Source organism: Astyanax mexicanus, chromosome 17, assembly GCF_023375975.1.
Source record: "Astyanax mexicanus isolate ESR-SI-001 chromosome 17, AstMex3_surface, whole genome shotgun sequence".
NCBI classification, from domain to species: domain Eukaryota; kingdom Metazoa; phylum Chordata; class Actinopteri; order Characiformes; family Acestrorhamphidae; genus Astyanax; species Astyanax mexicanus.
In genome coordinates, this window is record NC_064424.1 from 34,454,896 (window position 1) to 34,479,236 (window position 24,341).

Consider the following 24,341-nt stretch of genomic DNA (forward strand, 5'->3'; position numbering starts at 1 on the left):
CTACCATTAACCATAATATTATCAACGTATTATTCAAATGTTAACCATAAGCACAAATTTTAGCACCAAACCAGCATCAGCTTCAACACCAAAGCCAAAACTAACACCATGTATATAGCTTCAATACTAAAACCAACAGAATAAACAATTTTATAAAAAGCCAATGCACTCAACTTTCAACACTTAAACCACCAACATGCTACCACCACATCCAAAACCAATAGTGATGCCATCATCACTTAAACGTCAGTCTCAACCCAGATATTAATCAGATCTTCTTAAGTCTACTCTTGGGCTATACAGCATTTTAATTTAGATTTCTATAAAATAAAAATATAACCTACGACTTGAGCTTAATTCCTGTCTGGGAAACAGACCCTTAAAGTTTCCCTCAGCCACAAACCTAAACTCTAGTACCTAAACCCTAAGACATACACCCTAAACACCAACCCCTAGACCCTAACTATCTCTCCGCACTGGTTGCTCGGGACAGCTTTCCTTTCCGCTCAGACGCAGGAGTGACGTCACGTGCACGCTGGAGTAGCCGCTTAGAGAAAAGCCCAGAGAGGCGCGCGCAGCAACCAAAGCGAACAGAACGCGTGCGCTGCGGGAGATTTACACATCTATACACACATAACACACCGGCTTTTCACAGCATCACACACACGCACCTTATACATACACTTCTGCACTTTCCGGAGCTCTTAGCGCGTGCGGAAGCGCGAGCTGCATGGGGACAGTCTAACCGGCGGAAGGATCGCGCGGTGAGTGACTTCTGCTTTTTTCCGCGTTTCACGAGCCTTAACCAGAGCAGGGCACGAACTCCAGTCTGTACAGCGCGATGTGTTCGGTGTCTGTGTGTGTGATTATGTTTTGGCACCCTCGCTGTGGAATAGCTTGTCTTTTTTCAGAACCGATTTTACCTGCTGTTGCTGTTCCCTGCGCTGTCCTAAAATTGCGCGAGCTCGATAATAATTCATGCTAAAATTAATTGCAAAACCGACTGATTTGCATCAAATGAAAACAACAGAATTACATAAGGAGATATTTGTACACATTCTGGCAAGGGCGTGCATGGGTGTTCATGAGTGTTTGTGTGTTTTATAGCGAGCCACATACTGGAGCTTTATTAGCCTCATAAAAGAACGCGGCTCTGCAGATACAGATAAACGTGAAGATTCCTTGAGCAGGTTTTTTGTTTTCGATGCTTTTAATTTTCTTGCAAATATGCACACAAAATATTACACCCCAAATGGTGTTCTTCTATGGTATCGCTGAAAAATCTTTTGTAACATCTTTTTCAAACAGCAATAACAAAGGAAACCAATTCAAACAGCAATAACAAAATCAAGCACAAGAAAAAAACATGCAAAAAAGTTTATTGTATAATTCAAACTATATTTAAATAAAAAAAACTTCAATATTTCAATATTTCATTAAATACATATAAACATATATAGTATCGTTGACAGAACAATTTTATCAGCTTTATTTGAATTATGTTAGGAATTTAATTTAAATAGCAATTTAAATACCACTAACAAAATCGCGCGTGAGAAAGAAGTGTGCAAAAATAGATCCGCGAGGCTTCGGTGGTGCAGCATTGATGGTAGTTCAAAGTGAGTGTAGAGAGGTGTGTGTTCAGGAGTGTGTGTGACAGTACTGGTAAAAGCCTTTATTCATTTATCTCGTTTTGTCAGAGAGCTTGCTTTGAGAATGAGCAGCAGGCCACAAGTAGTGAAGCTGCATGTGCGCGCGTTTCTAGACTAAAATGAGTTGAATATAAAAGTTCAAATAATAAGCAAAGAATAAAAACAGCAGATTAAAAGGGCTTAGGTACTGGGGATTCTTTTTTAACGCCATCGTAGCTTTCTGGCGAAGAGTATGACATACAGAAGTGTTTACATTTTTTAAAAAGTGGATGCAAATATATATATTTTTTATCTCTTTTTCATTGGACACGTCTTTTTTTAAATTAAATGTTCTTTATTTATGAAAGAACCCTGTGTAGCACCTTTTTGTTTGTAAGAGTGTGTGCCACAGTAAACCAATACCACCAAAGTAAACATAACCTAAACACAGAGAAGCATTTTTAAAAGCTAAAAACTTACCTAAAAACAGCACACATCACTGCTACAAAGGTGAAAACACTGTGGAAAGTGTAAATCGATATAAAGTGGTGCTGAAGCGAGCGTAGCTAAAGTTGGTACTGAATCAAAAATCTAAAAAACTCGGACAGTTCTCAAACTCTCGGAGATTTTTTATTAAAAATGAAACGCTAAACTAATTATACTCTTGAAAATAAAGGATCTACAAATGGTTATTTGTGCCTTAGAATTACTTATAATAACTCTACAATCCTGTAGAGGAACTTCCGTATGCTTAGTTCTTATTTCATCTTTCTAATACTAACTATACATTAATTCTATATGTAACATAGTCATTTGTTTAATTGAACAGTGGTTATCCAAGTGTTCGATTCAAATGACAAAATAATAATAATAATAATAATAATAATAATAATAATAATAATAATAATAATAATAATAATAATAATAATAAAGGCCTGAAGGTGTGTTTAAATCTTAGATTTTCAAACGTAAAATCGTGAAAAAGTATATAGTAAGAAATATCCCATAAGAAAAGTTTCAAATATACTAAATAATAATAATAATAATAATAATAATAATAATAATAATAATAATAATAATAATAATAACAATAATAATAAAATTGTCAGGAAGGATTAAATTGTGTTTGACTCTATTAAATACAGTGATACATCACTGGTTTTATTTAAAGAGCCCTTCAGCTGATCTATACACACTCAAACAGCACTCAGACACGGCAGGGTGAAGGTGAGGCTCATGATGAAGGTTCTGGGGGGGAGCTGGAGTTGGGGTTTTGGATTAGGTTATGGTTGAGAGCACGGTCTATCATACTGCCGTTATCAAATATTAGAATGTACACAATAAAATACAACTATTCCACACGGTTGAAAGGACTGCTTCTGGTCCTACCGGTCAGCAGTCCAGACTAAATGGTGGTGTTTTGCGGTAAAAGAGCTGTAGTTCAGACACACTCTCTCTCTCTATCTCTCTTTCTCTCTCTCTCTCTCTCTCTCTCTCTCTCTCTCTTTCTCTCTCTCTCTCTCTCTCTCTCTCTCTCTCTCTCTCTCTCACACACAGACACACACACACTCTAGTTATGTAGTGTCTCTCTTTCAGTGCAGTGTTGCCGCTCCGGTTTATAATTCAGTGCGGTTATAAAACACCAGCCCAAACACGGCGTTAAGCTAAAGCCTGTTGACTAAGGCCTAAAAGTCTGTGGTAGTACGGGAACTAAACCTATATATAAATCAAGTTTAACGTTTAAGTTAAATTATTAAAAACGAATTGATTTTATCAAATCTATCATGCACTTAATTGAGCGGTTTTCCAGACAGGCATTTAGTCTATTCTAGGACGAAACAGCATTTTGAATAGAGATTTCCTTTAAAAGGAAAATGCAGTCTACGACTATGCCTAATCCTTGGAAAGTGCCCCTAAATGTAAAATGCATGCAGTTACTGTTTTGTAGTGTTTCGGGCTTTTTTGTAAGACTATTTTAAATACCGATCGTAAAATATTTTTTCCCTAAAATGTCATATTTGTTATATTTGTCATGTGTTCTTTACTGTATAGCGTCTACATAAGATATTTTGTAAATATTTTTGCACTGAAACACGTGGATACTTCGTCCGGAGAGAAAAGAGCCCATACACTGTTTAACAATTCCAGTGAAATTAAACAGTGGAAAAATTAATGTTTCCTGGCCTTCGAATTGCTTTTTCATACCTACAGCGGTGATACACACTCGGACTGTAACACTTGCCAATACAATGCAATACATTATTTTAATGTTAACACGGGTCGTGCTGAATTAGTTTATTTTAACATTTGTATTCAACTACAATGTAAACCGTGGAAGCAGCGATTTTATTTTTAGTACACTTAATATTTATTATCAATAGTATATTAACTTATGTCATGTTTTGCTTTTTTATCGTAATGTAAATCTGACAGTTGTTCTTCTAAGTTAAGTTTTTCATTCTCATGTAAATATACGATTTCGGCTATATATGACAAAAAATAGTAATTTATGCGCATATTCTCAGTGTAGTTTAGCAGAATAAAGTTTGAAAGATACAGTCTTAATCGAAGTTAAAAAGATTCGAAAGAATTTCTATTGGTTATCTGTGATACAATTTTTCACGTAGTAGTATATATTTTTTACAATTGTTGTCCCATAAAAATCTCATATGTCCACGTATTTATCCAACTTTGTGACATGATAACATTCTAGCAAATGTGTTCAGATTGAATTTATAAGGGAACGTGAAATCCAGCTTCTTTAAAAGTTTAATTATTTTTAATTGAAAGAAAGAATAGGTACTCTTGTGTGTTTGCAAAAGAATAACAACTAAATAAATAATGTTAAATATTGACGTTTTATGTTGTTTTCAGTAAATAAAAAATTAACACGTGCAAAATTTCGATATATGTGACCCATAAGAGCTTAATGACATGTTTTGTTTAGAACAGTATTCTCTAAAAATACTCTAAAAAGAAATGACGTGCATGAAACGGAATTTAATTGAATTAAATAGTAACCTCTTATATAAATTGAATAGTAATATCTCATCTCCTACGTTGTTGTGTGTTATTCTCATTTCAGTGTCTGTAATTGCAAAGGATCCAGCGCAGAACTCCACCAACTTTGCATGGTGGAGTTTTCACCCTTTAGGGTTGTAATGCCACCCTAAATGCCATCAATGCCCTCAAGCCCTAAAGACTGGCGCCTGCACTAATTTTAACCCCGTCAGATTACATCATCCGATTAGCTTCAGTTTAACAGTCCCAATCCCTAAGAATCATCTATACTGTCAGGTTTAGTGTTTTAATTAAAATAGATTAAGTGTTAATGTTTAATTTACTTAAAACGTTTAATCGAACAAGCGCTATAAAAAGCAGTTCGTCTATTGAACCTAAAAAAAATTAGGTAATTGGGTAAAACAAATGGTCTGGGTTTGTTCAGTTCGAATAACATTCATTAAATTTAAATATTATTTTTTACAGTGTGTTTCTCTGTTCTCTTCATATTTGATGTTCATTTGTGTTTAATGCTTACGTTTAGCACATAAACAGTCCCACCAGTCACCCAGCTTTTATCTCAAACTACAGTTCATTATTGTATTCTATTACTGCTTCTTAACCTTCAGAAAAGTTAGCTGGTCTCCACTGTACTCACAGTGGTTAATGAGTAATATTCCTGGGTGTACAATGACTAAGATTTAAGACTGACTGTTAAAATAACAGATGTTTTTTTACATTGTAAATTCTTAATATACATTTAAGAGTGTTGTTGATGACACTAATACACTGACGACACTGATAGCGTTCTGCTGAGAAACTGCTGCTACATTTAATTAAGATTATGATTGCATTAATACATATAACTGAATGTACCTAATTGCATCTTTCTGTAAAAGATACATTCAACATTCCTCCTGCGTCCAGACAACACTGGGGGAGGGGGGGGGGGCGTCTTATTTAGTCAATAACTGTGCCGTGTTTAAAATGTAATGCAGAAGTTAAACAGAGGCTCATTAGTGTGAAAGTAATAGTTTTTAACACTTACCATAGGCTGGGCTAAAGGAGGCGGGGATCCATAACTCATTCATAACGACCAATTAAAGCATTTTAAATACCACTATGATGCACGTAATTTTAACTAATACACGTACTAATGTATTTCAGATTAATATATCATTGTTTTTTTAGTTTATTTTCTACATTGTGTATTAATATTAAAGATATAAAAACATTTGAGGGACACATGTGAATAATATATTAAACAAAAAAAAAATGGCCTCCACAATCCCCTGACCTAAACTCAACTGAGATGGGTGATTTGGAATGAGCTGGAGCTTAACAGCCTGAAAGAAAAGCAGTTTAGAACCTCCAGGAACTCCTTCAAGATGCTGAAAAATCTATCCCAGGTGACTCCACCTCATAAAGACACCGTTATCAAAGCAAAATATGGTTCCGAAAACGACCAATCTTATCGAATATTGAATAATGAACGAACTAACCTATGACCTGAGAAAAGTTTTAAGAACGTCTTTGTTGACTTCTCCCTCAAAACAACCAGCTCAAACCACAAACATGATTCAACAGTACCCAATATGCCGTATTTATTACTCCCAAAAAACGTAGAAATGTTTTGTAATCAGTTTTATTATACTAAAATTCAAATAACAATCAGATGAACTTAGGCGTTGATATAAAACACATATGGCTAAATAAATAAACAAAAAAGTTTTTGAAGGTTGTGGGGTGGGTTTCTCGAAAGCTTCCTAACGCTAAGAGCTTCGTTAACTGTAAGATTGATCGTTAATTAAAGAGTGTTTCCCAAACCCCTGCATAGCTAAGTACTACGTAACATCGCTGGCAAATTAAGAGTAACCCGACCCAGTCGTGTCGTTATTCTGAAAGAACTAATTTAAGTGGAATCTGCTTGCAGTTCACCACCTTAAACACCAGGGACCGCCGATTTTGAGGGAGAAAAACTATTTCCGTAGTTGAATTATTATATTATATTATATTATATTATATTATATTATTATAATGCCAACTTTGTTTGTAGCTTGTAGTCTAACTGGACAAATCCAGATTAGTGATGGTAGAGCTCTTGACATTAATGCTGCAATGCAATGAATGAATTCCTGCAGATGATGCTCACGGTCAAAGTCCGTGCATTCTGTAATCAGGCTGTTACTGCGCCATGCAGTCACCTATACAATTCCCAGCAGGCCAGGAATTATAACACAACACAATATATTTCCATGTTATTGGGAAAAGTCCTGGTATGTAGATCCAGTACGGTGCTGGATCGACTGGTGAATGTGCAGGTAATATTTAATAATCAGGAGCTTCTAAGAAACATTGTGGCCATTCATCTGGGCAAACTCTGGGGTGTGTCAACGCGCAAATATATATATATATAGAGTACCAGTCAAAAGTTTGGACACGTCTCATTCAATGTTTTTCTTAATTTCTTTCTTTATTTAATTTCTTTTTTATTTAATATTAAGAAAACATGAAAAACTATTAATTGACGCAGGACCTAGTAAACAAAAAAGTACATGGCCTCCACAATCTTCTGACCTATCCCAGCTGAGATGCTGATTTGAAGTGATTTGGGATGAGCTAGAGCTTGAAGGAAAAGCAGCAACTATTGTTCAGCACCCAACTCCTTTAAGACGCTGAGAAACTATACCATATGACTCTACCTAATAAAGACACAGAGACTAATATACCAAGAGTGTGCAGATCTATCCTCAAAGGTAAATGTATAAAGTATAAAACATTGTGGCTCGTTTGAGGGCGCTATTTCTGGGGAGGAGTCAAGAAAGACGTTCTTTAAACTCGTTAATTTTCGCTGTACGAAGCTCTTTGGGAAACACTCGCTGAATTGGCTCTTTCTTTACTAACGTCATACGTCAGTCAGTTCGTTATTCGCTAAGATTGACCGAGCAGTAGTTGCTGCTTGTCCTTCACGCTGTGAAGCTACAAATTACCATCTCAGTTGGGCTGAGATCAGCGGATTGTGGAGGCATGCACTTTTTTGTTTAATAGATAATTCCATGTTTGTCACTTAATTATTCTAATGGCATTAATATTAATCTATAATGTATAAAATACATAGAAAAAAATAATAGTGTGTCCAAACAATTGACTGGTACTCTATATACATTTGCAAGCTGAACTCCCCAGAATTTGCCCAGATGAACTTCCAAAAGGTCAGTTAGAAGACCCTGATTATTACATATTACCTGCGCATTCACCGAGTCCCCTTCACAATACGTGTGCGTGGGATTAAAAACACAACAAGCGTTCCGTGAACAGGACCTAGAGTACCAGGGATATTTTTTTTTGTCCTGTAATTCCTGGCCTGGTGGAAGTTGTATATAGGTGCGCAGTAACACCCTGGTTACAGAATGCACGGACTTGGACCGTGAGCATCATTCATTTATTCATTGCATTAATTGTGCATTGATGTCAAGAGGTCTACCATCGCTTATCTATATTTTAATGATTTATTCCTAGGTTTGATTGGGTAATTAGATATGCCCAATTAGACTACAAGCTACAGACAAGTGGTATTGGCATTATAATATAATATAATATAATATAATATAATATAATATCAACCAGGGAAATAATAGCGATTTTTCCTTTTCAGGATAAGGGTTAATGGTCAATTTGCGAGCGAGTTCACATAGTACTTTAGTTACGTAAGGGTTTGGGAAACACTTTTTAATTAATGTAATTATTGATCTTATTGAGCTTTCAGTCGAGTTAACGAATTTTTTAGCAATATGAAGCTTTCGGGAAACACATTCCTGTTTTTGTTTTACTAAATAATTTCGCTTCTGTTTCTATATAGCTTTTACTTCTTCAATATTAAATGTACAATGTAAAAAAAAAAAAAATGAACGAGAAGAGGTCCAAACTTTGACCAGGCTATGCAATATTACATACAAACAAAATACTGTAAATAGGGATGATTAGTACACATGCAGGTAAATATAAAAACAGTAATAAGAAAGAATTTTTCATTTTAAAGAATGTAGTTGAAATCTTGTGAGCTGTCTAAAAAAACAATTTTAGTTGGGGATTACTTCTGGAAGCCAGCGCCCGGGGAATGTGTTCAGTTCCATAAGCAGCTCACCTGTTTTGCCATCATTAAGCTCTGATTTATGAAGCCAGCTTTTAGATGAAGTGAATTAGTGTAAAATATTTTTTTTGAGCATTTGTGTTTGTGCATTCAACATGATATTTAGAAAAAAATTAAATATGCTATGTTCTTTTATACTTTAGAGCCTTAATATATACTCAAACATGTAAATAATAAACTTCATTCATGTGGCATCTAATATTTAGATGTTTAAGTTTCTTTAAAAATGATTCACAATACAGTTTTAATTGTAATGAATACTTTTTTATTTTCTTCCTGACTTAACGTAATATGTATTGTTAACTTAGACATTTGTTAAAAAAATAATGAATTGCAGTTAATTAAACAGTAAATTATACAGGAACATTTCTAAAAATAATATCACATAAATACAAAAATACATTTATGCTATGTTACGTTTTCAGTAATACATAGAATCAGAAACGTCAAAATGTAAATATAAATATTGTAATAGATAATTGGGGTGTCGGACATTTTGCACCCGATGGTAAATAAACATAATAAATAATAATAAAGTACTGCTTAGTAGTATTAGTGTTGTTTGTAGTTTAAAATGATTTAAGCCGAAATATTTTTTTCTAGACAGTTTGTTAAACCTCTATATATCCACGCGCTGCTTGTAATCCATAGATATACGGATTGATGTATTAATAATATTGAACAGACAAAACTAAATCCGCAGAAACACGCGCGAAAGTGTATGTTAGCTTTTACTATAATAAAAGGTTAATTATTTATATTAATAACAATAATAAATAAATAATTTATAATTTATAATTGGATAATGCGCAACTAATAAGGGGTAAATAATAAATACGGTGATATTAAGGAGATACAAATAAAACATAATTATTTAAGGAGTTTATTTTTTACGCGTAGGGTCTTCTAACAAGACTCCTAAAACACGTATGTGCAATGCTAGCTTAGTATTTATGAAATATATAACAGCAACATACTCTTTTTAAATAGGCTCATGTAGTATCAATAATACTCTAATCCTAACACGAAATAATTGTCAATTTGTTAAGTTAATAATTATTTATTTATCATTTGTAAAAGTTATACTGGCTGTAATATTTACGACGGATATTATATGGACATGATTATCAATGATTACATTTTTTATTACGGCTATTAGAGTGGAACTGGTCGTATTTAAATATTGATGATAAGGTTAATCATAGTATTCATGTCAGTAAAAGTTAGTATTAATGCGCTCAGCTGTAATATGTAGGCTGGAATTGATTGAGTAGCAATGTATTGTTCATTATTCACGAGTGAAAATCAGGAGTGTACTCGCATTCTACCAGCTTTACCACAGTGACCTGACCTGACCTGGACCGAACCGGACTTTCATTCTGCTTGAGGGAGGGAGATATAAAAACATCCTGTTCTGTTAAAATGAACTCCAACTATGCTTTTTTTCTTCATTTACTGATTTATGTACTAATGCTTGTTAAGAAAGATGACCAAAACAGTTTAATTACGTTTGGACATGACGTCACTGATATGCTGCACTGAAATGACCTGTTGTAAACAGGTGTGCAAATGTTTGTAAACCCCGGCTCAAAGTACATGTGAACCAATCACTCACTCACACACACACACACACACAGAGCGAGAGAAAGAGATAACATTAATTGCAGTCTGTGCTTTGTTCAGATTCGGAAGGGAGATGTGGTTTAAATTCTGAGCCTAGAGAAAACTAAAAAAAAAGTGTCTGCCATAGAGGTCGCTGGGAAAGGAAAACATAATTTGACAGAAAAAATATTATAATAAAATTGATAATGAAACCCGTTGTTAATACAGTGGGGGGATTGTTTTCTGTTTAATGCTGTATAAAATTGATACATGTCATTTCCTGGGCTTTGCCAAATCGTATCATACACAATCTTATCGTGTTAATGTTTAAACGATAAAATAAAAATCCATACTGTAATTAACAGAAAATGCAAAGGTTTTTAAATTTGTTTGCTTCTATCTAATGTTTAAACTCTGAAATGTAACTGTAGTGTAAAGACCCGTTATGTTTACTTACTAAACTGGGCGGATACGGGCGGATAGATACAGGTCTGTGATAAAAAAAAAAACTGCGTCCAATCCACATTGTACTGTAGTACTGTACTACATCCAACTTTACCTGTGTAGGTAGTAAGTAGTTGTGTTGATTTAGACGCAGCTTTATTGCAGGTAGAACATAGTAGAACCCAGGGGTAAAAACCTTAAACTTTAGAGGTGAAGTGAGTGAAAGGGCTGAGAGAGGGCCAGTGGGTTAGGTTAGTAGGCGGGGTCTGCTGGTTGAAGTGAGGACCTGAACCTGTCCTACATCGGGCTCTAGAGCTGATCTTACACCTCATCTTGCCTACTGCAGTGATGACAACAACAAACACACAAGCAGAGTACCAGCAACCACAATTCAAAGAGAATAATTAGAACACAACCAAATTTTTTGTGAAAATACAGAATAAGAACCAACAAAACACATAATTAGAAAACACTGTTTATAGGATTGTAAATACAGTACACAGTAAATTCGTAAAAAATGAATAATGATAGTGTTAATGTAACACTGGCAAATTTACTGTGTAGAACATCCTAGAACAGTGCAAAGAGACATTCTAGAAGAGTATGAAAGAAGTAGGACATTCTTAACCACTGAAAATGAACCACATATAGAATACTAGAATAAAGCGATTTATGTTCATAAAGAACACTCTAAGCAGTGCATATGAGTTATATCATTTTCAAACAATGTGGAAAAACAGTGTGAAAAGAAAAGACATTCTAAAATAATTTGAAAAGAGAAAAATATTCTAGAACAGTGTGTGTGTTTTGGGCTCAGGTTATTTAGGGCGAAGGTTTATGGTTTACAATTACCACTGACCATACCTGTGTTTGGAATGGATCTGGAGCACAAGTTAGTACAGGTGTTGTCTAGTGTCAGTGCTAGTGTTAGTGTTATCAACCCTAACTGTGTTTGTTTAAGATATATTTGCAACACAGCCAAGCACCAAGGTAAGGGTGTAGGGGTGTAGATTAATAAAAATGATTGTGTTGATTTAGAATGGATTAATTTTAGGGTTTATGAGTTAGTGGTTAAAATGGAGGTTTAAAGGTTATCAGTAGCTTTCTAACTGTTTATTCAGAATGGATTTGGAGAACAGCCACACACCCTCTGGGGAGGTTAGAGGGTTAGAGTTAGTCGAGTGCAGTTTAATGTAGTGTAATATTAAAAAGCCTACACATGCTTGTTTAGGATGGATTTGGAACACAGCCATGTTTCGTCAGCATAAAGGGTCAGGTTTAGTACAGTAATTAGTGTATTATTGTAGTGTTGGTCCTAATAAACCTATCTATGTTTGTTTAGGGCAGATTTGGAGCACAGCTCTATTTCACCAGCATGGGTTTAGTAGGTATACTTACAATGTTAATATTAATAATCTCAGTCGTCTTTCGACCCAATTCAGAGGTTACAGGTTAGAATTTAGGGGTAATTGTGCTTATTTAGGGAGTATTTGAAGCACAGCCGAGCTCCACTAGCCCAATATTTGCTGTGTTAATGTTAATATCCCTACCTGTATGTTTGTTTAGGACGGATTTGGAGCCGAGCTCCATCAATGAGGGTTAGGTGTTAGGGAGTAGGGTTAGTGTTAATTACTTTATGCATGTGTGTGTTTAGGATGGATTCGGAGCGGAGCCGTGCTCCATCAGCTCGGGACATGGAGGCACCGTTCCACTTACAGAGGAACACACAGAATACACGAGAACCGGAACAGTCCAGCAGCGAATCAACGGATACAGAGACCGCAGGTACAAATGATTTACACAATTAACACTGTTTATAACAAAGTTTTAGTGTTAAGTGCTGCTGCATATTCCCTTCAAACATTGAAACACATACCTAAACAAAATAGCTATGCAAATAATTTAAACCCTGCAAATGGCAATGAATAAATCGTTAACTGGGTGTATATATGATAAACACTAAAATAAATTTGTTGGTAAATTAGAAATGTAGCTGTAAGTGTGTAGTTTACGTAAAATGTAAATATGCCTAATGGATTCTTAAATGCGACTATATTGTACATTTAGTAAATTGTGTAAAATTATATTTTCCGCGCGTTTAGCATCACTTTTAACGCTGAGCCTCTGCTAATATTCTATAAACATTTTTTCACCCCATCAAACTACCTCAATGTCTACTGAGCTTAATTCTATTACAATTTTTTTAACTGTAATTAAAGAGCTAATCTGATCATAAAAATGTAATGGAAAGAATAAATAACGAAAAAAACGAAAGGGTAGAATATTTAACGTGCACGTGTGTTGAAAAATAAGGCAATAAAATATAATTCAACTGTATCCAGAAACTAATTTGCCTCATAATAAACGATTAATACATTATTATATGTGGATAGCTGTGATATAATTAATAGCATTATTAATAGCTAGTATAAATAGGGTTGTTATATGGCTTATTTATAGATAGATATGTAGCACGTGTGCGACGGGTACAGGAAGATCATTTATATTAGTATTATTAGTTTAATAGTAATTATTATGGGTAATGTTTGATAGATAAGGAGCGCGTGTGCGGTGGAGTTCCGGACGATCCGAAGCAGAAGAAGGCCCGCAGACAGCGCACGCACTTCACCAGCGCGCAGCTGCAGGAGCTTGAGGCCACCTTCCAGAGGAACCGGTACCCGGATATGAGCACGCGCGAGGAGATAGCTGTGTGGACCAACCTCACTGAGGCTCGAGTCAGGGTAAGAGCCTACTGATTCATACTGGATATTAAATTATTATTTAATTTACTTATTATTATGTTATGGTTTTAGAGTCAGGGTAAGAGTAAGAGTTCAATACTGATTTATATATCATATTTATACACTATCTAGATAAATATTAAAAGTAATACTTTTATAATTATTATTGCAATTAGGTGTCAGGGTTAGGGTTCACAAATATATACTGATATTGATATTTGTTTTTATTTTTACTTTTTATTAAAATACTAATAATTAAACTGTAACTTTAAAATATAGTTTCCAATTACACAAAATGTAGACAAGTATGTTATTAGAATTGCTTTCTGGTTTTAAACTTAAATTATAATTAGAACTAAATACTGGATTATTTTGGTATCCAGAATATTTTTATTTTATTAGTTGGTAGTAGTTATTAGTTTTATAAGAAATCTATACTGGATATTTATAGAATTAGAAATACACGTGTGATATTATTTTTCTTATGATTTTTGTTTGAGTAGATAACATTCAATAAATTATTTTTAAAATATATTTATAAAATAAACAAAACTTCTAAACGAGTCTCATAAAGCAGAGCTTAGTCTATGATCAACACACACAAACACTGGTTGTTTGTATCCTGCAGTTTATTTAACCCAACACTTCTGCAGTTAAACACAAATACATACAAACATAACAGCTACAAAATGTGAAATTACTATTGTTAAAATGATGAGGAAAAAAATATAACATTACCAAAATGTCAAAACTACATCAAATTATTTTAATTGAAATATACAAATAGTTCTTATATATAGATACTGAACCCTAAATAATGACGCATATTCTGATGGAACAGATTGGAATATAGTCCATGTAATGCTTATATGGAGTATGTTATTGTATGCTTTAATATTGTATAATAATATATAGCCTAGCAGTACAGAACATAATATTGATATACAGCCTAATTGAGCTAAAGGCCTAATGAATTTGAAGTATATTCTAATGGTATATGCTGCAGTCGTAGAATATTTTGTAGCCTAATTGTATGGAACTGAATATAGTGTAATGCAGTGTTATGCATTACACTAATAATGTAGTATTATAGATTAGTATGTAGAGTGATTGTGATACTATGCAATTGGATAGTATGCAGTGTAACGGTGTATTTTTTCCACGTGTTCCCAGGTGTGGTTTAAGAATCGGCGGGCGAAGTGGAGGAAGCGTGAGCGTAATCAGCAGATGGATCTGTGTAAGAGCGGATACCTGCCCCAGTTCAGCGGGTTGGTACAGCCGTACGAAGACATGTACCCCCCCTACACCTACAACAACTGGACCAACAAAGGACTGGGGCCGACACCGCTGTCCACTAAGAGCTTCCCCTTCTTTAACTCCATGAGTCCCCTGACCTCCCAGTCTGTCTTCTCTGCCCCCAGCTCCATCTCCTCCATGACCATGGCGTCGAGCATGGCGCACTCCGCCGTGTCCGCTGTGCCAACCGCGGGCATCAACAACATCAGCAACCTGAATGGCATAGGCAGCTCTTCCATTGGATCCTCCATGAGCTCCACCCCCTGCCCCTACGGGCCCCCTACTACCCCTTACTCCGTATACAGGGACTCCTGCAGCTCCAGTATCGCCCCCCTCAGGCTGAAGCCAAAACAGCACCCGTCCTTTAGTTACAGCCCGGGCTCCTGCCAGTACAACAGCTAATGCACATACCTACACCTACATCAACACCCACACCAGCACCCGCACCAACTCTACACCTACACCCCCACCCGCACCCACACCTACACCTGCCCGGACTACCCAGCCCAATCCTTCCCAACATACTTCACTCCGACTGGAGCTGCCGCTGATGGATTATGCGGGTTTTCTGTGTTTACTGGACTTTAATGTCCGTGTTTTTTGGATTTCAGTGTGAAGAAGATGTTTCTCTGTAAATAATAACGAACAAACAGGACTGACCGAGCCAGTCCGAAAGTCCAAACAGACTGACCTAAACCGGGACGACTCCGTCCTGGTTGTGGATTCAACTTTAAAAACTTAAAGACTAAATCTTTACAAGGCCTCGTGCCGCCCGTCCAGCTTCACTCCATTTTTATTTTATTATTATTTTTTTTTATTAATATTTGGTCATTGGTAGATGAACCGCATGCTAAGAGCAAAAAATGTTTTGTACAGAACTATTAATGTAGATTAAACCCCAACAAAGCTCCAATTAATTAGCCTCAAAGCCTGAATTAAAACTGTCCTGACGTGTTTATGGAAATGTTTGAATAAAGGACAAGAAATGAACACAGTTTTACAGAACACACTTACAGTTTTTAAACACAGCGTGATGAGTTTGAAGATAGAACATGGTCTTGCTCAATCTCAAACTTGGTATAGCCTGCTTTGTGAAAGCAGTTCATTTCACATCAAATACACAATAAACAGTTAAAAACTAAAATGAAACCACAGACTAAACTGGGCCCAGTTTCCCAAAAGCATCTTAGCATTAGAAACGTCTTAACATGGAGAGAGTGCTCAGTGTGAAGCTCACTCGATCATCCAAGAACTTTTTTGGGAAACACACCCCTGTTTCTCAGTGCGCTGAAGGTGGCATCAAGTGACAGAAGTATTTTAAAACACTACGGGAGAAGCACACTTACAACCCAAAAATAAAAACGTTACGACCGTATGGAATATGATGAACCTCCTTGAGTTTTGATGGCTCACGCTCAATAGGGGTGGGTTTATATATATATAAACCGCTCAAGAGTTTGAACCCGCCTCATCTCTTTCACTGCACTTTCTTTATTATTAAGATTTGTTACGTTATAAATTTAATTTAAACTTTACAAGAACACTAAGGCTAAACAGGAGCACACGCCGAACAAAAAGTGTTAAACAATCCAGAATATGTTTTATAATTTAGATTCTTCTAATTAGCCACATTTAGCTTTGAGGACAAATGTGCTCACTCTTGGTATTTTCTCAGTGTCTTCGTGAGGTAGAGTCACCTGAAATAGTTTCTCCGCTTCTTTAAGAAGTTTCTGGGGACGCTGTGAAGCTCCAGCTCATCCCAAATCACCCATCTGAGTTGGAAGTATAGGTCAGGGGATTGTGGAGGACAAACACCTTTTTGTTTACTAGGCAATTCCACATGTGTACCTTAATTGCTTTTAATAGTGATATACAATGTAGAAAATACATACAAATAATACAAGTTGGATGCTGACACACCCCAGAGGTTGCCCAGATTAACGGCCATAATGTCGGTTAAGAGCCCCTTATGATTTCATGTAGAGATAAGCGTCCTGTGCACTGGATCTACAACACCAGGGACATTCCCAATGGCATGGAAATATATTTTGTTATCTTGTAATTCCCGGCCTGGTGGGAATTATATATAGATGCGTTAATACATAATGTACGACTGGAAGACAACAGCTTTTAGACCGCGATTACCACCTGTAATTGATTGCATTGATTGCAACTTTGATCTCAAGAGCTTGGTCATCGCATTTGAGATTGAATGATTTATTTTGCATTAGTTAATTTAAAAGTGCCTAATTAGACTACAAGATAAGCTACAGATAAGCGATGTAAATATAATATAATATAATATAATATAATATAATATAATATAATATAAATTCAACCAGGGTAATAATAAGGGTTACTGATCATGCAATTTTTTCTCCCTCAAAATTGGCATCTCTGGTGTTTAAGGTGCTGAACTACAAGGAAAATCCACTTAAAGGAGAATGTGTAGTTTAGGTAATCCTCAGATTATTGCTGGGGTCTTACTAGGCGGTTGTTGTGGGGCTGTATTGCCATTCTACTTGCCTAAAATCTGAAAAGCTGTGTCATATACTAATACAACAAAAATTGTGATTGGAAAGTTTAAGCAATGGTCACATGTTGCTACATCAAGGCGTCTGTTATGGCGTTGCTATGCTTCTCCATTTGAATGAAATAGCAACAATTGATTTTATTAATTTAGTAGAAAAGTATGATTGTGCATTTTAGTTTTTTTCAGATAGCGTGTTTCTTGGTGTTTGATTTGAGGAGAAATTGAGTTTAGTAGAATGGACAAATTTTAACTTGAATTTTAAAATGGTATCGTCCACTGTCAGCTAAAGCTATATTTCATTCCTACTTTCCATAAAGAAACATATTTTTTCTAGAAGTACAAACAAAACATTTGGATTTTATAAGATTCTCAAGTCAAGTCAAGTCAAGAGGCTTTTATTGTCATTACATCTGAGTACAGGTACACAGTGTGATGAAATTACGTTCCTCCGGAACCATGGTGCAACATAGAACCACAAGCAATAGACAACATAAAGTGCAGGAGTGACGACAGTGCAACATAAAATTATAAAATTATAACACTAAATAACAATAAATACAATAAATACAAAAGACGAGACAATTTAAAGACAGGACAGTGCAGTACCAATACGGTATAATAAAGTGTATAGTGGGGATAAGGTGCAGAGATGTGTGACATACTGTAACATATAGAACATATATAATCACAGCAGTTACTGAGGTAGAGAGTTTATAGTTTTTAAGAGTGCAGCAAATAAAGTCATGTCAGCCTCTGTGTGCTGACTGGGTGTGTGTGTGGGTGAAGTTCAGTTCTTTGTGAGTGTAAAGGGGGGGGGGGGTGTACAGTTTAGTTTTGTGTAAAGGGGGGGGGGGGTGTACAGTTTAGTTTTGTGCGAGTGTGTTGGGTGAGTGGTGGGTGGGGTGGGGGTTCAGTTCTGTCTCTGTGCTTGAGAAGTCTGAGTGCCTGGTGGATGAAGCTGTTGCAGAGTCTAGTAGTGGAGGCTCGGATGCTCCTGTATCTTCTGCCGGACGGCATCAGAGCGAAGAGTCCGTGTGAGGGATGGGTGGGGTCGTCCACAATGCTGGTGGCTTTGCGGATGCAGCGTGTGGTGTAGATCTCAGTGATGGAGGGAAGAGAGACTCAGATGATTTTCTCAGCTGTCCGCACTATCCGTTGTAGGGTCTTGCGGTCTGAGGTGTTGCAATTCCCAAACCAGACGGTAATGCAGGTGCTCAGGATGCTTTCTACAGTGCCTCTGTAGAACATGGTGAGGATGGGGGGTGGGAGATGTGCTTTCCTCAGTCTCCGCAGGAAGTAGAGGCGCTGCTTGGCTTTCTTGGTTATGGAGCTGGTGTTGAGGGACCAGGTGAGGTTCTCTGCAATGTGAACACCGAGGAACTTGGTGTTATCCACAATTTACACAGCAGAGCCGTTGATGTTCAGCGGGTGGTGGACACCTGGAGCTCTCCTGAAGTCAACAACCATCTCCTTGGTTTTATCCACGTTAATAGACAGGTTGTTGGTTCTGCACCAGTCCGTCAGCCACTGCACCTCCTCTCTGTATGCTGACTCGTCGTTCTTGCTGATGAGGCCAACTACAGTTGTGTCATCAGCGAACTTGATGATGTGGTTTGAGCTGTACTTTGCAGTACAGTCATGAGTCAGCAGAGTGAACAGCAGTGGGCTGAGCACACAGCCCTGGGGGGCGCCGGTGCTCAGTATGGTGGTGCTGGAGGTGTTGTTTCCAATCCTGACTGATTGTGGTCTCTCAGTCAGGAAGTCTAAAACCCAGTTGCAGAGGGAGGAGTTCAGGCCCAGCAAGCTCAGTTTTCCTATCAGATGCTGAGGGATGATGGTGTTGAATGCTGAACTGAAGTCGATGAACAGCATTCGAACATAGCAGTCTTTGTTGTCCAGGTGGGTGAGAGCCAGGTGGAGCGCAGTAGAGATGGCATCGTCTGTTGATCTGTTTGGACGATACGCAAACTGCAGAGGGTCCAGTGAGGACGGGAGCTGGTTTTTGATGTGCCTCATGACCAGCCTCTCAAAGCACTTCATGATGATGGGAGTAAGTGCAATGGGACGGTAGTCATTAAGGCAGGACACTTGAGACTTCTTCGGCACAGGGACGATGGTGGTCGTCTTGAAGCACGTCGGCACGATTGCAGTACTCAGAGAGATGTTGAAAATGTCCGTGAGAACATCCGTGAGTTGTTCTGCACATCCTCTGAGCACTCTGCCAGGTATGCTGTCTGGTCCTGGGGCTTTCCGTGGGTTGACTCTGAGTAGAGTTTTCCGCACATCAGCTGAGGACAGGCACAGTACCTGGTCGTTTGGAGGAGGTGTAGTCTTCCTTGCTGTCGTGTAGTTCTGTGCTTCGAACCTTGCGTAGAAGGAGTTCAGTGCATCTGGAAGGGAGGCATCACTGTTACAAGCAGGGGAGGGTGACTTGTAGTTGGTGATGGTCTGGATGCCCTGCCACATGCGCCGAGTGTCAGTAGTGTCCTGGAAGTGGGCGTGGATTTTCTTTGCGTAGGTGCGCTTTGCCTCTCTGATCCCCCGGGAGAGCTTGGCTCTAGCTGTTCGGAGGCCAGCCCTGTCCCCTGACTTAAAGGCCTTGTCTCGGGATCTCAGCAGCGCACGCACCTCTGCAGTCATCCACGGCTTCTGGTTGGGGCGGGATGTGATGGTTTTGGAGACAGTAACATCCTCAATGCACTTGCTGATGTAGTCAGTCACTGAGTCTGTGTACTCCTCCAGGTTGATGGAGTCATCAGAAGTAGCAGCTTCTCTGAACATGTCCCAGTCAGTGTGCTCAAAACAGTCCTGAAGAGCAGAGATGGCTCCTGGAGGCCAGGTTGTAACTTGCTTCTTCTCTGATTTGGCACGTCTGATGAGCTGTCTGTATGCTGGGATGAGCATGACAGAAATATGATCAGAGTAGCCGTAGTGGGGGCGGGGCTCTGCTCTGTACGAACCGGGAATGTTAGTATACACACAATCGAGCAGGTTAGCTCCACGGGTTGGAAAATCCACATGTTGGTGAAAGCTGGGCAGCAGAGCCTTCAGATTACTGTGATTGAAATCACCAGCAACAATAAACAGTCCGTCGGGGTGTGAGTTCTGGAGTTTGGAGATAACAGTGTACAGTTCTTTCAGAGCGTTAGCATTAGCACCGTTAGCATTAGCATTAGCACTGGGTGCTACATACACTGCTATTATGTAGACGCTGCTAAGTTCTCTGGGCAGGTAGAATGGCCTGGCTCTGACTACAGCAAACTCCACCAGCGGCGAGCAGTAGCTGGAGATCAGCGCAGCGTTGTTACACCATGCTGTGTTGATGTAAACACACACCCCACCTCCACGTACTTTGCCCGAGAGGCCGGCGTCGCGGTCCGCGCGGTAGCTTAGCATGCCGCTCACCTCAATCGCGGAGTCTGTTAACCACGTCTCGGTGAAAACGAACACACAGCAGTCTCTGAACTCGCGCTGGGATGTCCGCTGGAGCCGGAGATAGTCAATCTTGTTCGGCAGGGAGCAAACGTTGGAGAGAAAGAGAGATGGACCGCTGGCCGCCTGGAGTTAGCCATTAGCTTAGCGCGGACTCCGGCTCTCTTACCGCGCTTTCGGCTCCTTATACCCACTTTAAACTGCCTTTGTAGCATCTTTGTTTGTGAGGTTGTTTGGTATCCCAAAGAAACTTTCAAACTATGTTTGTTTTAATAAGAAAGAGTAAAAGAACCTTAAAAACCGACTATTTGTGTAATGGCAGGTGAACCATCTAGACAAGTACATACAGGCTAAAATCCACTTGAAAGGCTGGAGATAAGAGTTCTGACAGAAAAGGTTCTGTAAGGCAGTGTCAAATGGAAAAAAAATATTTAGTTGAAGAACCAAATGATATGTTTAATGGTTTAAAGAACCTCCATATAATGTGAATGATGAAGATGTTTTGCTAGAATTATCTATTCAGGTTGATAACCTTTTAGAAGCAATTTAAATGCTATTAAATGAATATGAAATGAATACTGTCTGCTAAAAGGGGTTCTTCAGAGCAAACAGTGTACTACTGCTTGTTTGGTCAATAATTGTTCAACCATTTGAGGAGATTTTTTTTAAAGAACCTATGTGTTATGTAAAGGTTTCCTAAAACTGCATGTCCCACCTACAAACAATTGGAAAGCCTTTTTTCTATCCATTTATCAATCAATCAAGCAAACATCATTTAAACTTGCACTGTGAGTGATGCTCATTTACAAATGTAGTCAAGCCAATACATAAAAAGAAATTGATAATAATATAAGTATGAATTTAAGATTTAAAAGAATGGCAGGGACATTCTGAAAAAAAAAACACCATAAATCTGATCATATGAACCAGATTTAAAAATGAAACTAAAACAAAAAGGGCACCAAATAAACCTGTCAGCAGAAACAAAACAACAATTAAATTATACATTACATAAATAAATGAAATCATTAAAATTAAATCTTAAATAAAGTAAATTAATTAAATTAATTAAAAGGTATTTTTAAAATACATTTGTTTTACATAATGTACATTATAAAGTCAATAAAAATGACAAACATAAATACCACTAAAATGTAAGAACATTCATTCTAACAGATAAACATAAATTATCTAAAAAATCTAAAATAGTCAATAATAGGCCAATTAAAAACAGAGGTAAGGATGGAGGTTAGAACTAAGGGAATTACATAAAGGGTAATGGTAGTGTATAGAAGGTGAGAATTCGAGACTAATAAAACATGTTTGTATATTATACCAGTGAATTTTAGATTATGACAGGTTATGAAATCTTTAAAAACAGCTGTTATTTTATCAGTCTTTGCAGTCATTTTGATCTGACCTGTGTAAAAAACACTGCTACAGTAGTAATAATCAGTAGATTATTGAGGGTTGTTGTGGATTTATTCAGGGTAGAGTGCCTGTAGAAGCTGCTGGGTTTTATCTGCTTTATCTGTTAATCAGTCATTAATGCACCTGTTATCAGAGCTAATCAGCTAATAACACAGGCTTTAGTGTTAGCTGCTTTACACCTTTACTCTCACCACCAACACTGACAATCAATAAACTGATTTACAGCATGCAAACATACACAGACAAGGGTACAATCACAGATTACACATTATTCAAATATATAAATGTATTATATTCAAAATCTACATGCCACCTAAATGTATTCTTGAAATAATATATAGTACCGGCCAAAAGTGTGGACACACCTTATCATTCAGTGTTTTTGTTTTTTTCATTAATTGTAGATGATTACTGAAGTTATTCAGACTATGAAGAAACACACAAGTAAACATGTAGTAACTGAAAACCAAAATACAGTTGTTTAATGTTAACTTGCAGTTTCTGAAGCTGGTAACTGGTAGCTGGTAAAAATGATCTTACCCTGTGCAACAGAGATAACTTTTGGTCTTCCTCTTCTAGGGCGTTCCTAATGAGTGCCAGTTTCATCATGTTTTTGATGGTCTTTGTGACTGCACTTGAGGATACTTTCTTTCTCAAGTTCTTGAATTTTTTCAGATTGACTGACTTTTAATTATTTACTTAGTTGAGTACTTCTTGCCATTATATGGATTAAAACATTGCATTTATTCTATACTAACTCTACCTCTTCACAACACAACTGATGCTCTCAAACACATTAAGAGGCAAGAAATTAAGTAGTTAACGAGTTCAGCACAGCTGTTAACTGAAAGCCTTTCCAGGTGACTCTACCTTTATAAAGCTGGCTGAGAAAAAGAAAAGGTGTGAAAAGCTGTCATCTAAACAGCAGAGGTGCTTATTTTGAAGAATCCACAATATAAAACATATTCTAGTTTGTTTTATATTGTTCACTTTTAGTTTGTTCACTTTGTTTGCTTACTAAAGTTTTATCTTCATAGTTTGGATGACTTTAGAATTAATCTACAATGCAGAACATTTTAAATAATAAAAACAAAAACACTGAAGGTGTGTCCAAATGTTTGACTGGGACTGTATCTTGACAGTAAGAGATTAATTTGGTTAAAAATCTCTAAATATATAGACCCACAAATATGTTAAAGATTATACCCTCCAGCAGCTCACTTGATTAAAAGAAGTTTAATGAAGTTCTGATCAGTAAGAACACCTCCCAAGCACTGTATTAACCACACTCATGGGCGTGGTAGTGGGGGGAAAAGTGGACCTGACTACCCAGGTCCCGAGTAGGGAGAGGGGCCCAAAACCCCCATGCTATGCCCCTGACCACACTTTACTGCATTAAAAGTTATTTTTGTGTGTTAGTTTTTACTAGTAAACCACACCATTCTTTTTAAAACGTATATGATTAGCAACTCCACAGCGACCACCAGAAATATCACAGCAAATAAATGAGTATTTCTGATTTTTCTTCTTACTACTTCTGAACTTGAAACAAACCATGCAGTACAAATAAAATTTGTTTATATAGTTCCAAGAAATATTTTTGGTAAATAAAATGGCTACTCACCGTGATTATATACAAATCAATTCAATTCAAGTTTCAACTTACTACATGTTCAGTATATAAATGTAAGTCTTTAATGCTAATAAATTAAAGTACACTGTTGTTACTCAAAGGTAACCATTTGCAACTTCAGAGCAACCACCTGGAAAACCACTGCAACTAATTAGCATTAACAGAGCAACCGCCTGGGATACCATGGAAACCACCTAGCAACCACCTAGCAACCAAATCTCTTACAGTTGCAGCTTTTTGAGCTTCTGAACTTGGATTAAGCTCCTTAAACTAAACAAAAGGGATTCTACATTTAACTGAAATTGGGTTCTTGGACTCATAAAGACTGCAGCTTGGGTTAACACAATGCAAAAGATTGTCCAAAATTTTTATAAATTCTGTAAACAACCATTAATAAAAGAGATGTGTTCAACCTTTTAAATATTTTAAAGATTTTTAAAGCACAATC

General features: G+C 37.1%; 1 protein-coding gene across 1 annotated transcript; it reads left to right on the forward strand.

The window, feature by feature from the left end:
* Window positions 1–554: 554 nt before the first annotated feature.
* Window positions 555–15,858, forward strand: pitx1 (paired-like homeodomain 1). The gene is made up of 4 exons (XM_022676360.2): window positions 555–764; window positions 12,482–12,612; window positions 13,381–13,568; window positions 14,742–15,858. Exons 2-4 carry the CDS (start codon window positions 12,483–12,485, stop codon window positions 15,264–15,266), a joined length of 843 nt encoding a protein of 280 aa, XP_022532081.1. The 5' UTR covers window positions 555–764; window position 12,482; the 3' UTR covers window positions 15,267–15,858.
* The last annotated feature ends 8,483 nt before the right edge of the window (window positions 15,859–24,341 follow it).

Excerpts from the sequence above, each read along its gene's own strand:
- pitx1 (XM_022676360.2), top strand. The coding sequence starts at position 12,483 with ATGGATTCGGAGCGGAGCCGTGCTCCATCAGCTCGGGACATGGAGGCA. Across the intron at positions 12,613-13,380 it reads AACGGATACAGAGACCGCAG|ATAAGGAGCGCGTGTGCGGT; the intron begins GTACAAATGATT and ends AATGTTTGATAG. Across the intron at positions 13,569-14,741 it reads TCACTGAGGCTCGAGTCAGG|GTGTGGTTTAAGAATCGGCG; the intron begins GTAAGAGCCTAC and ends ACGTGTTCCCAG.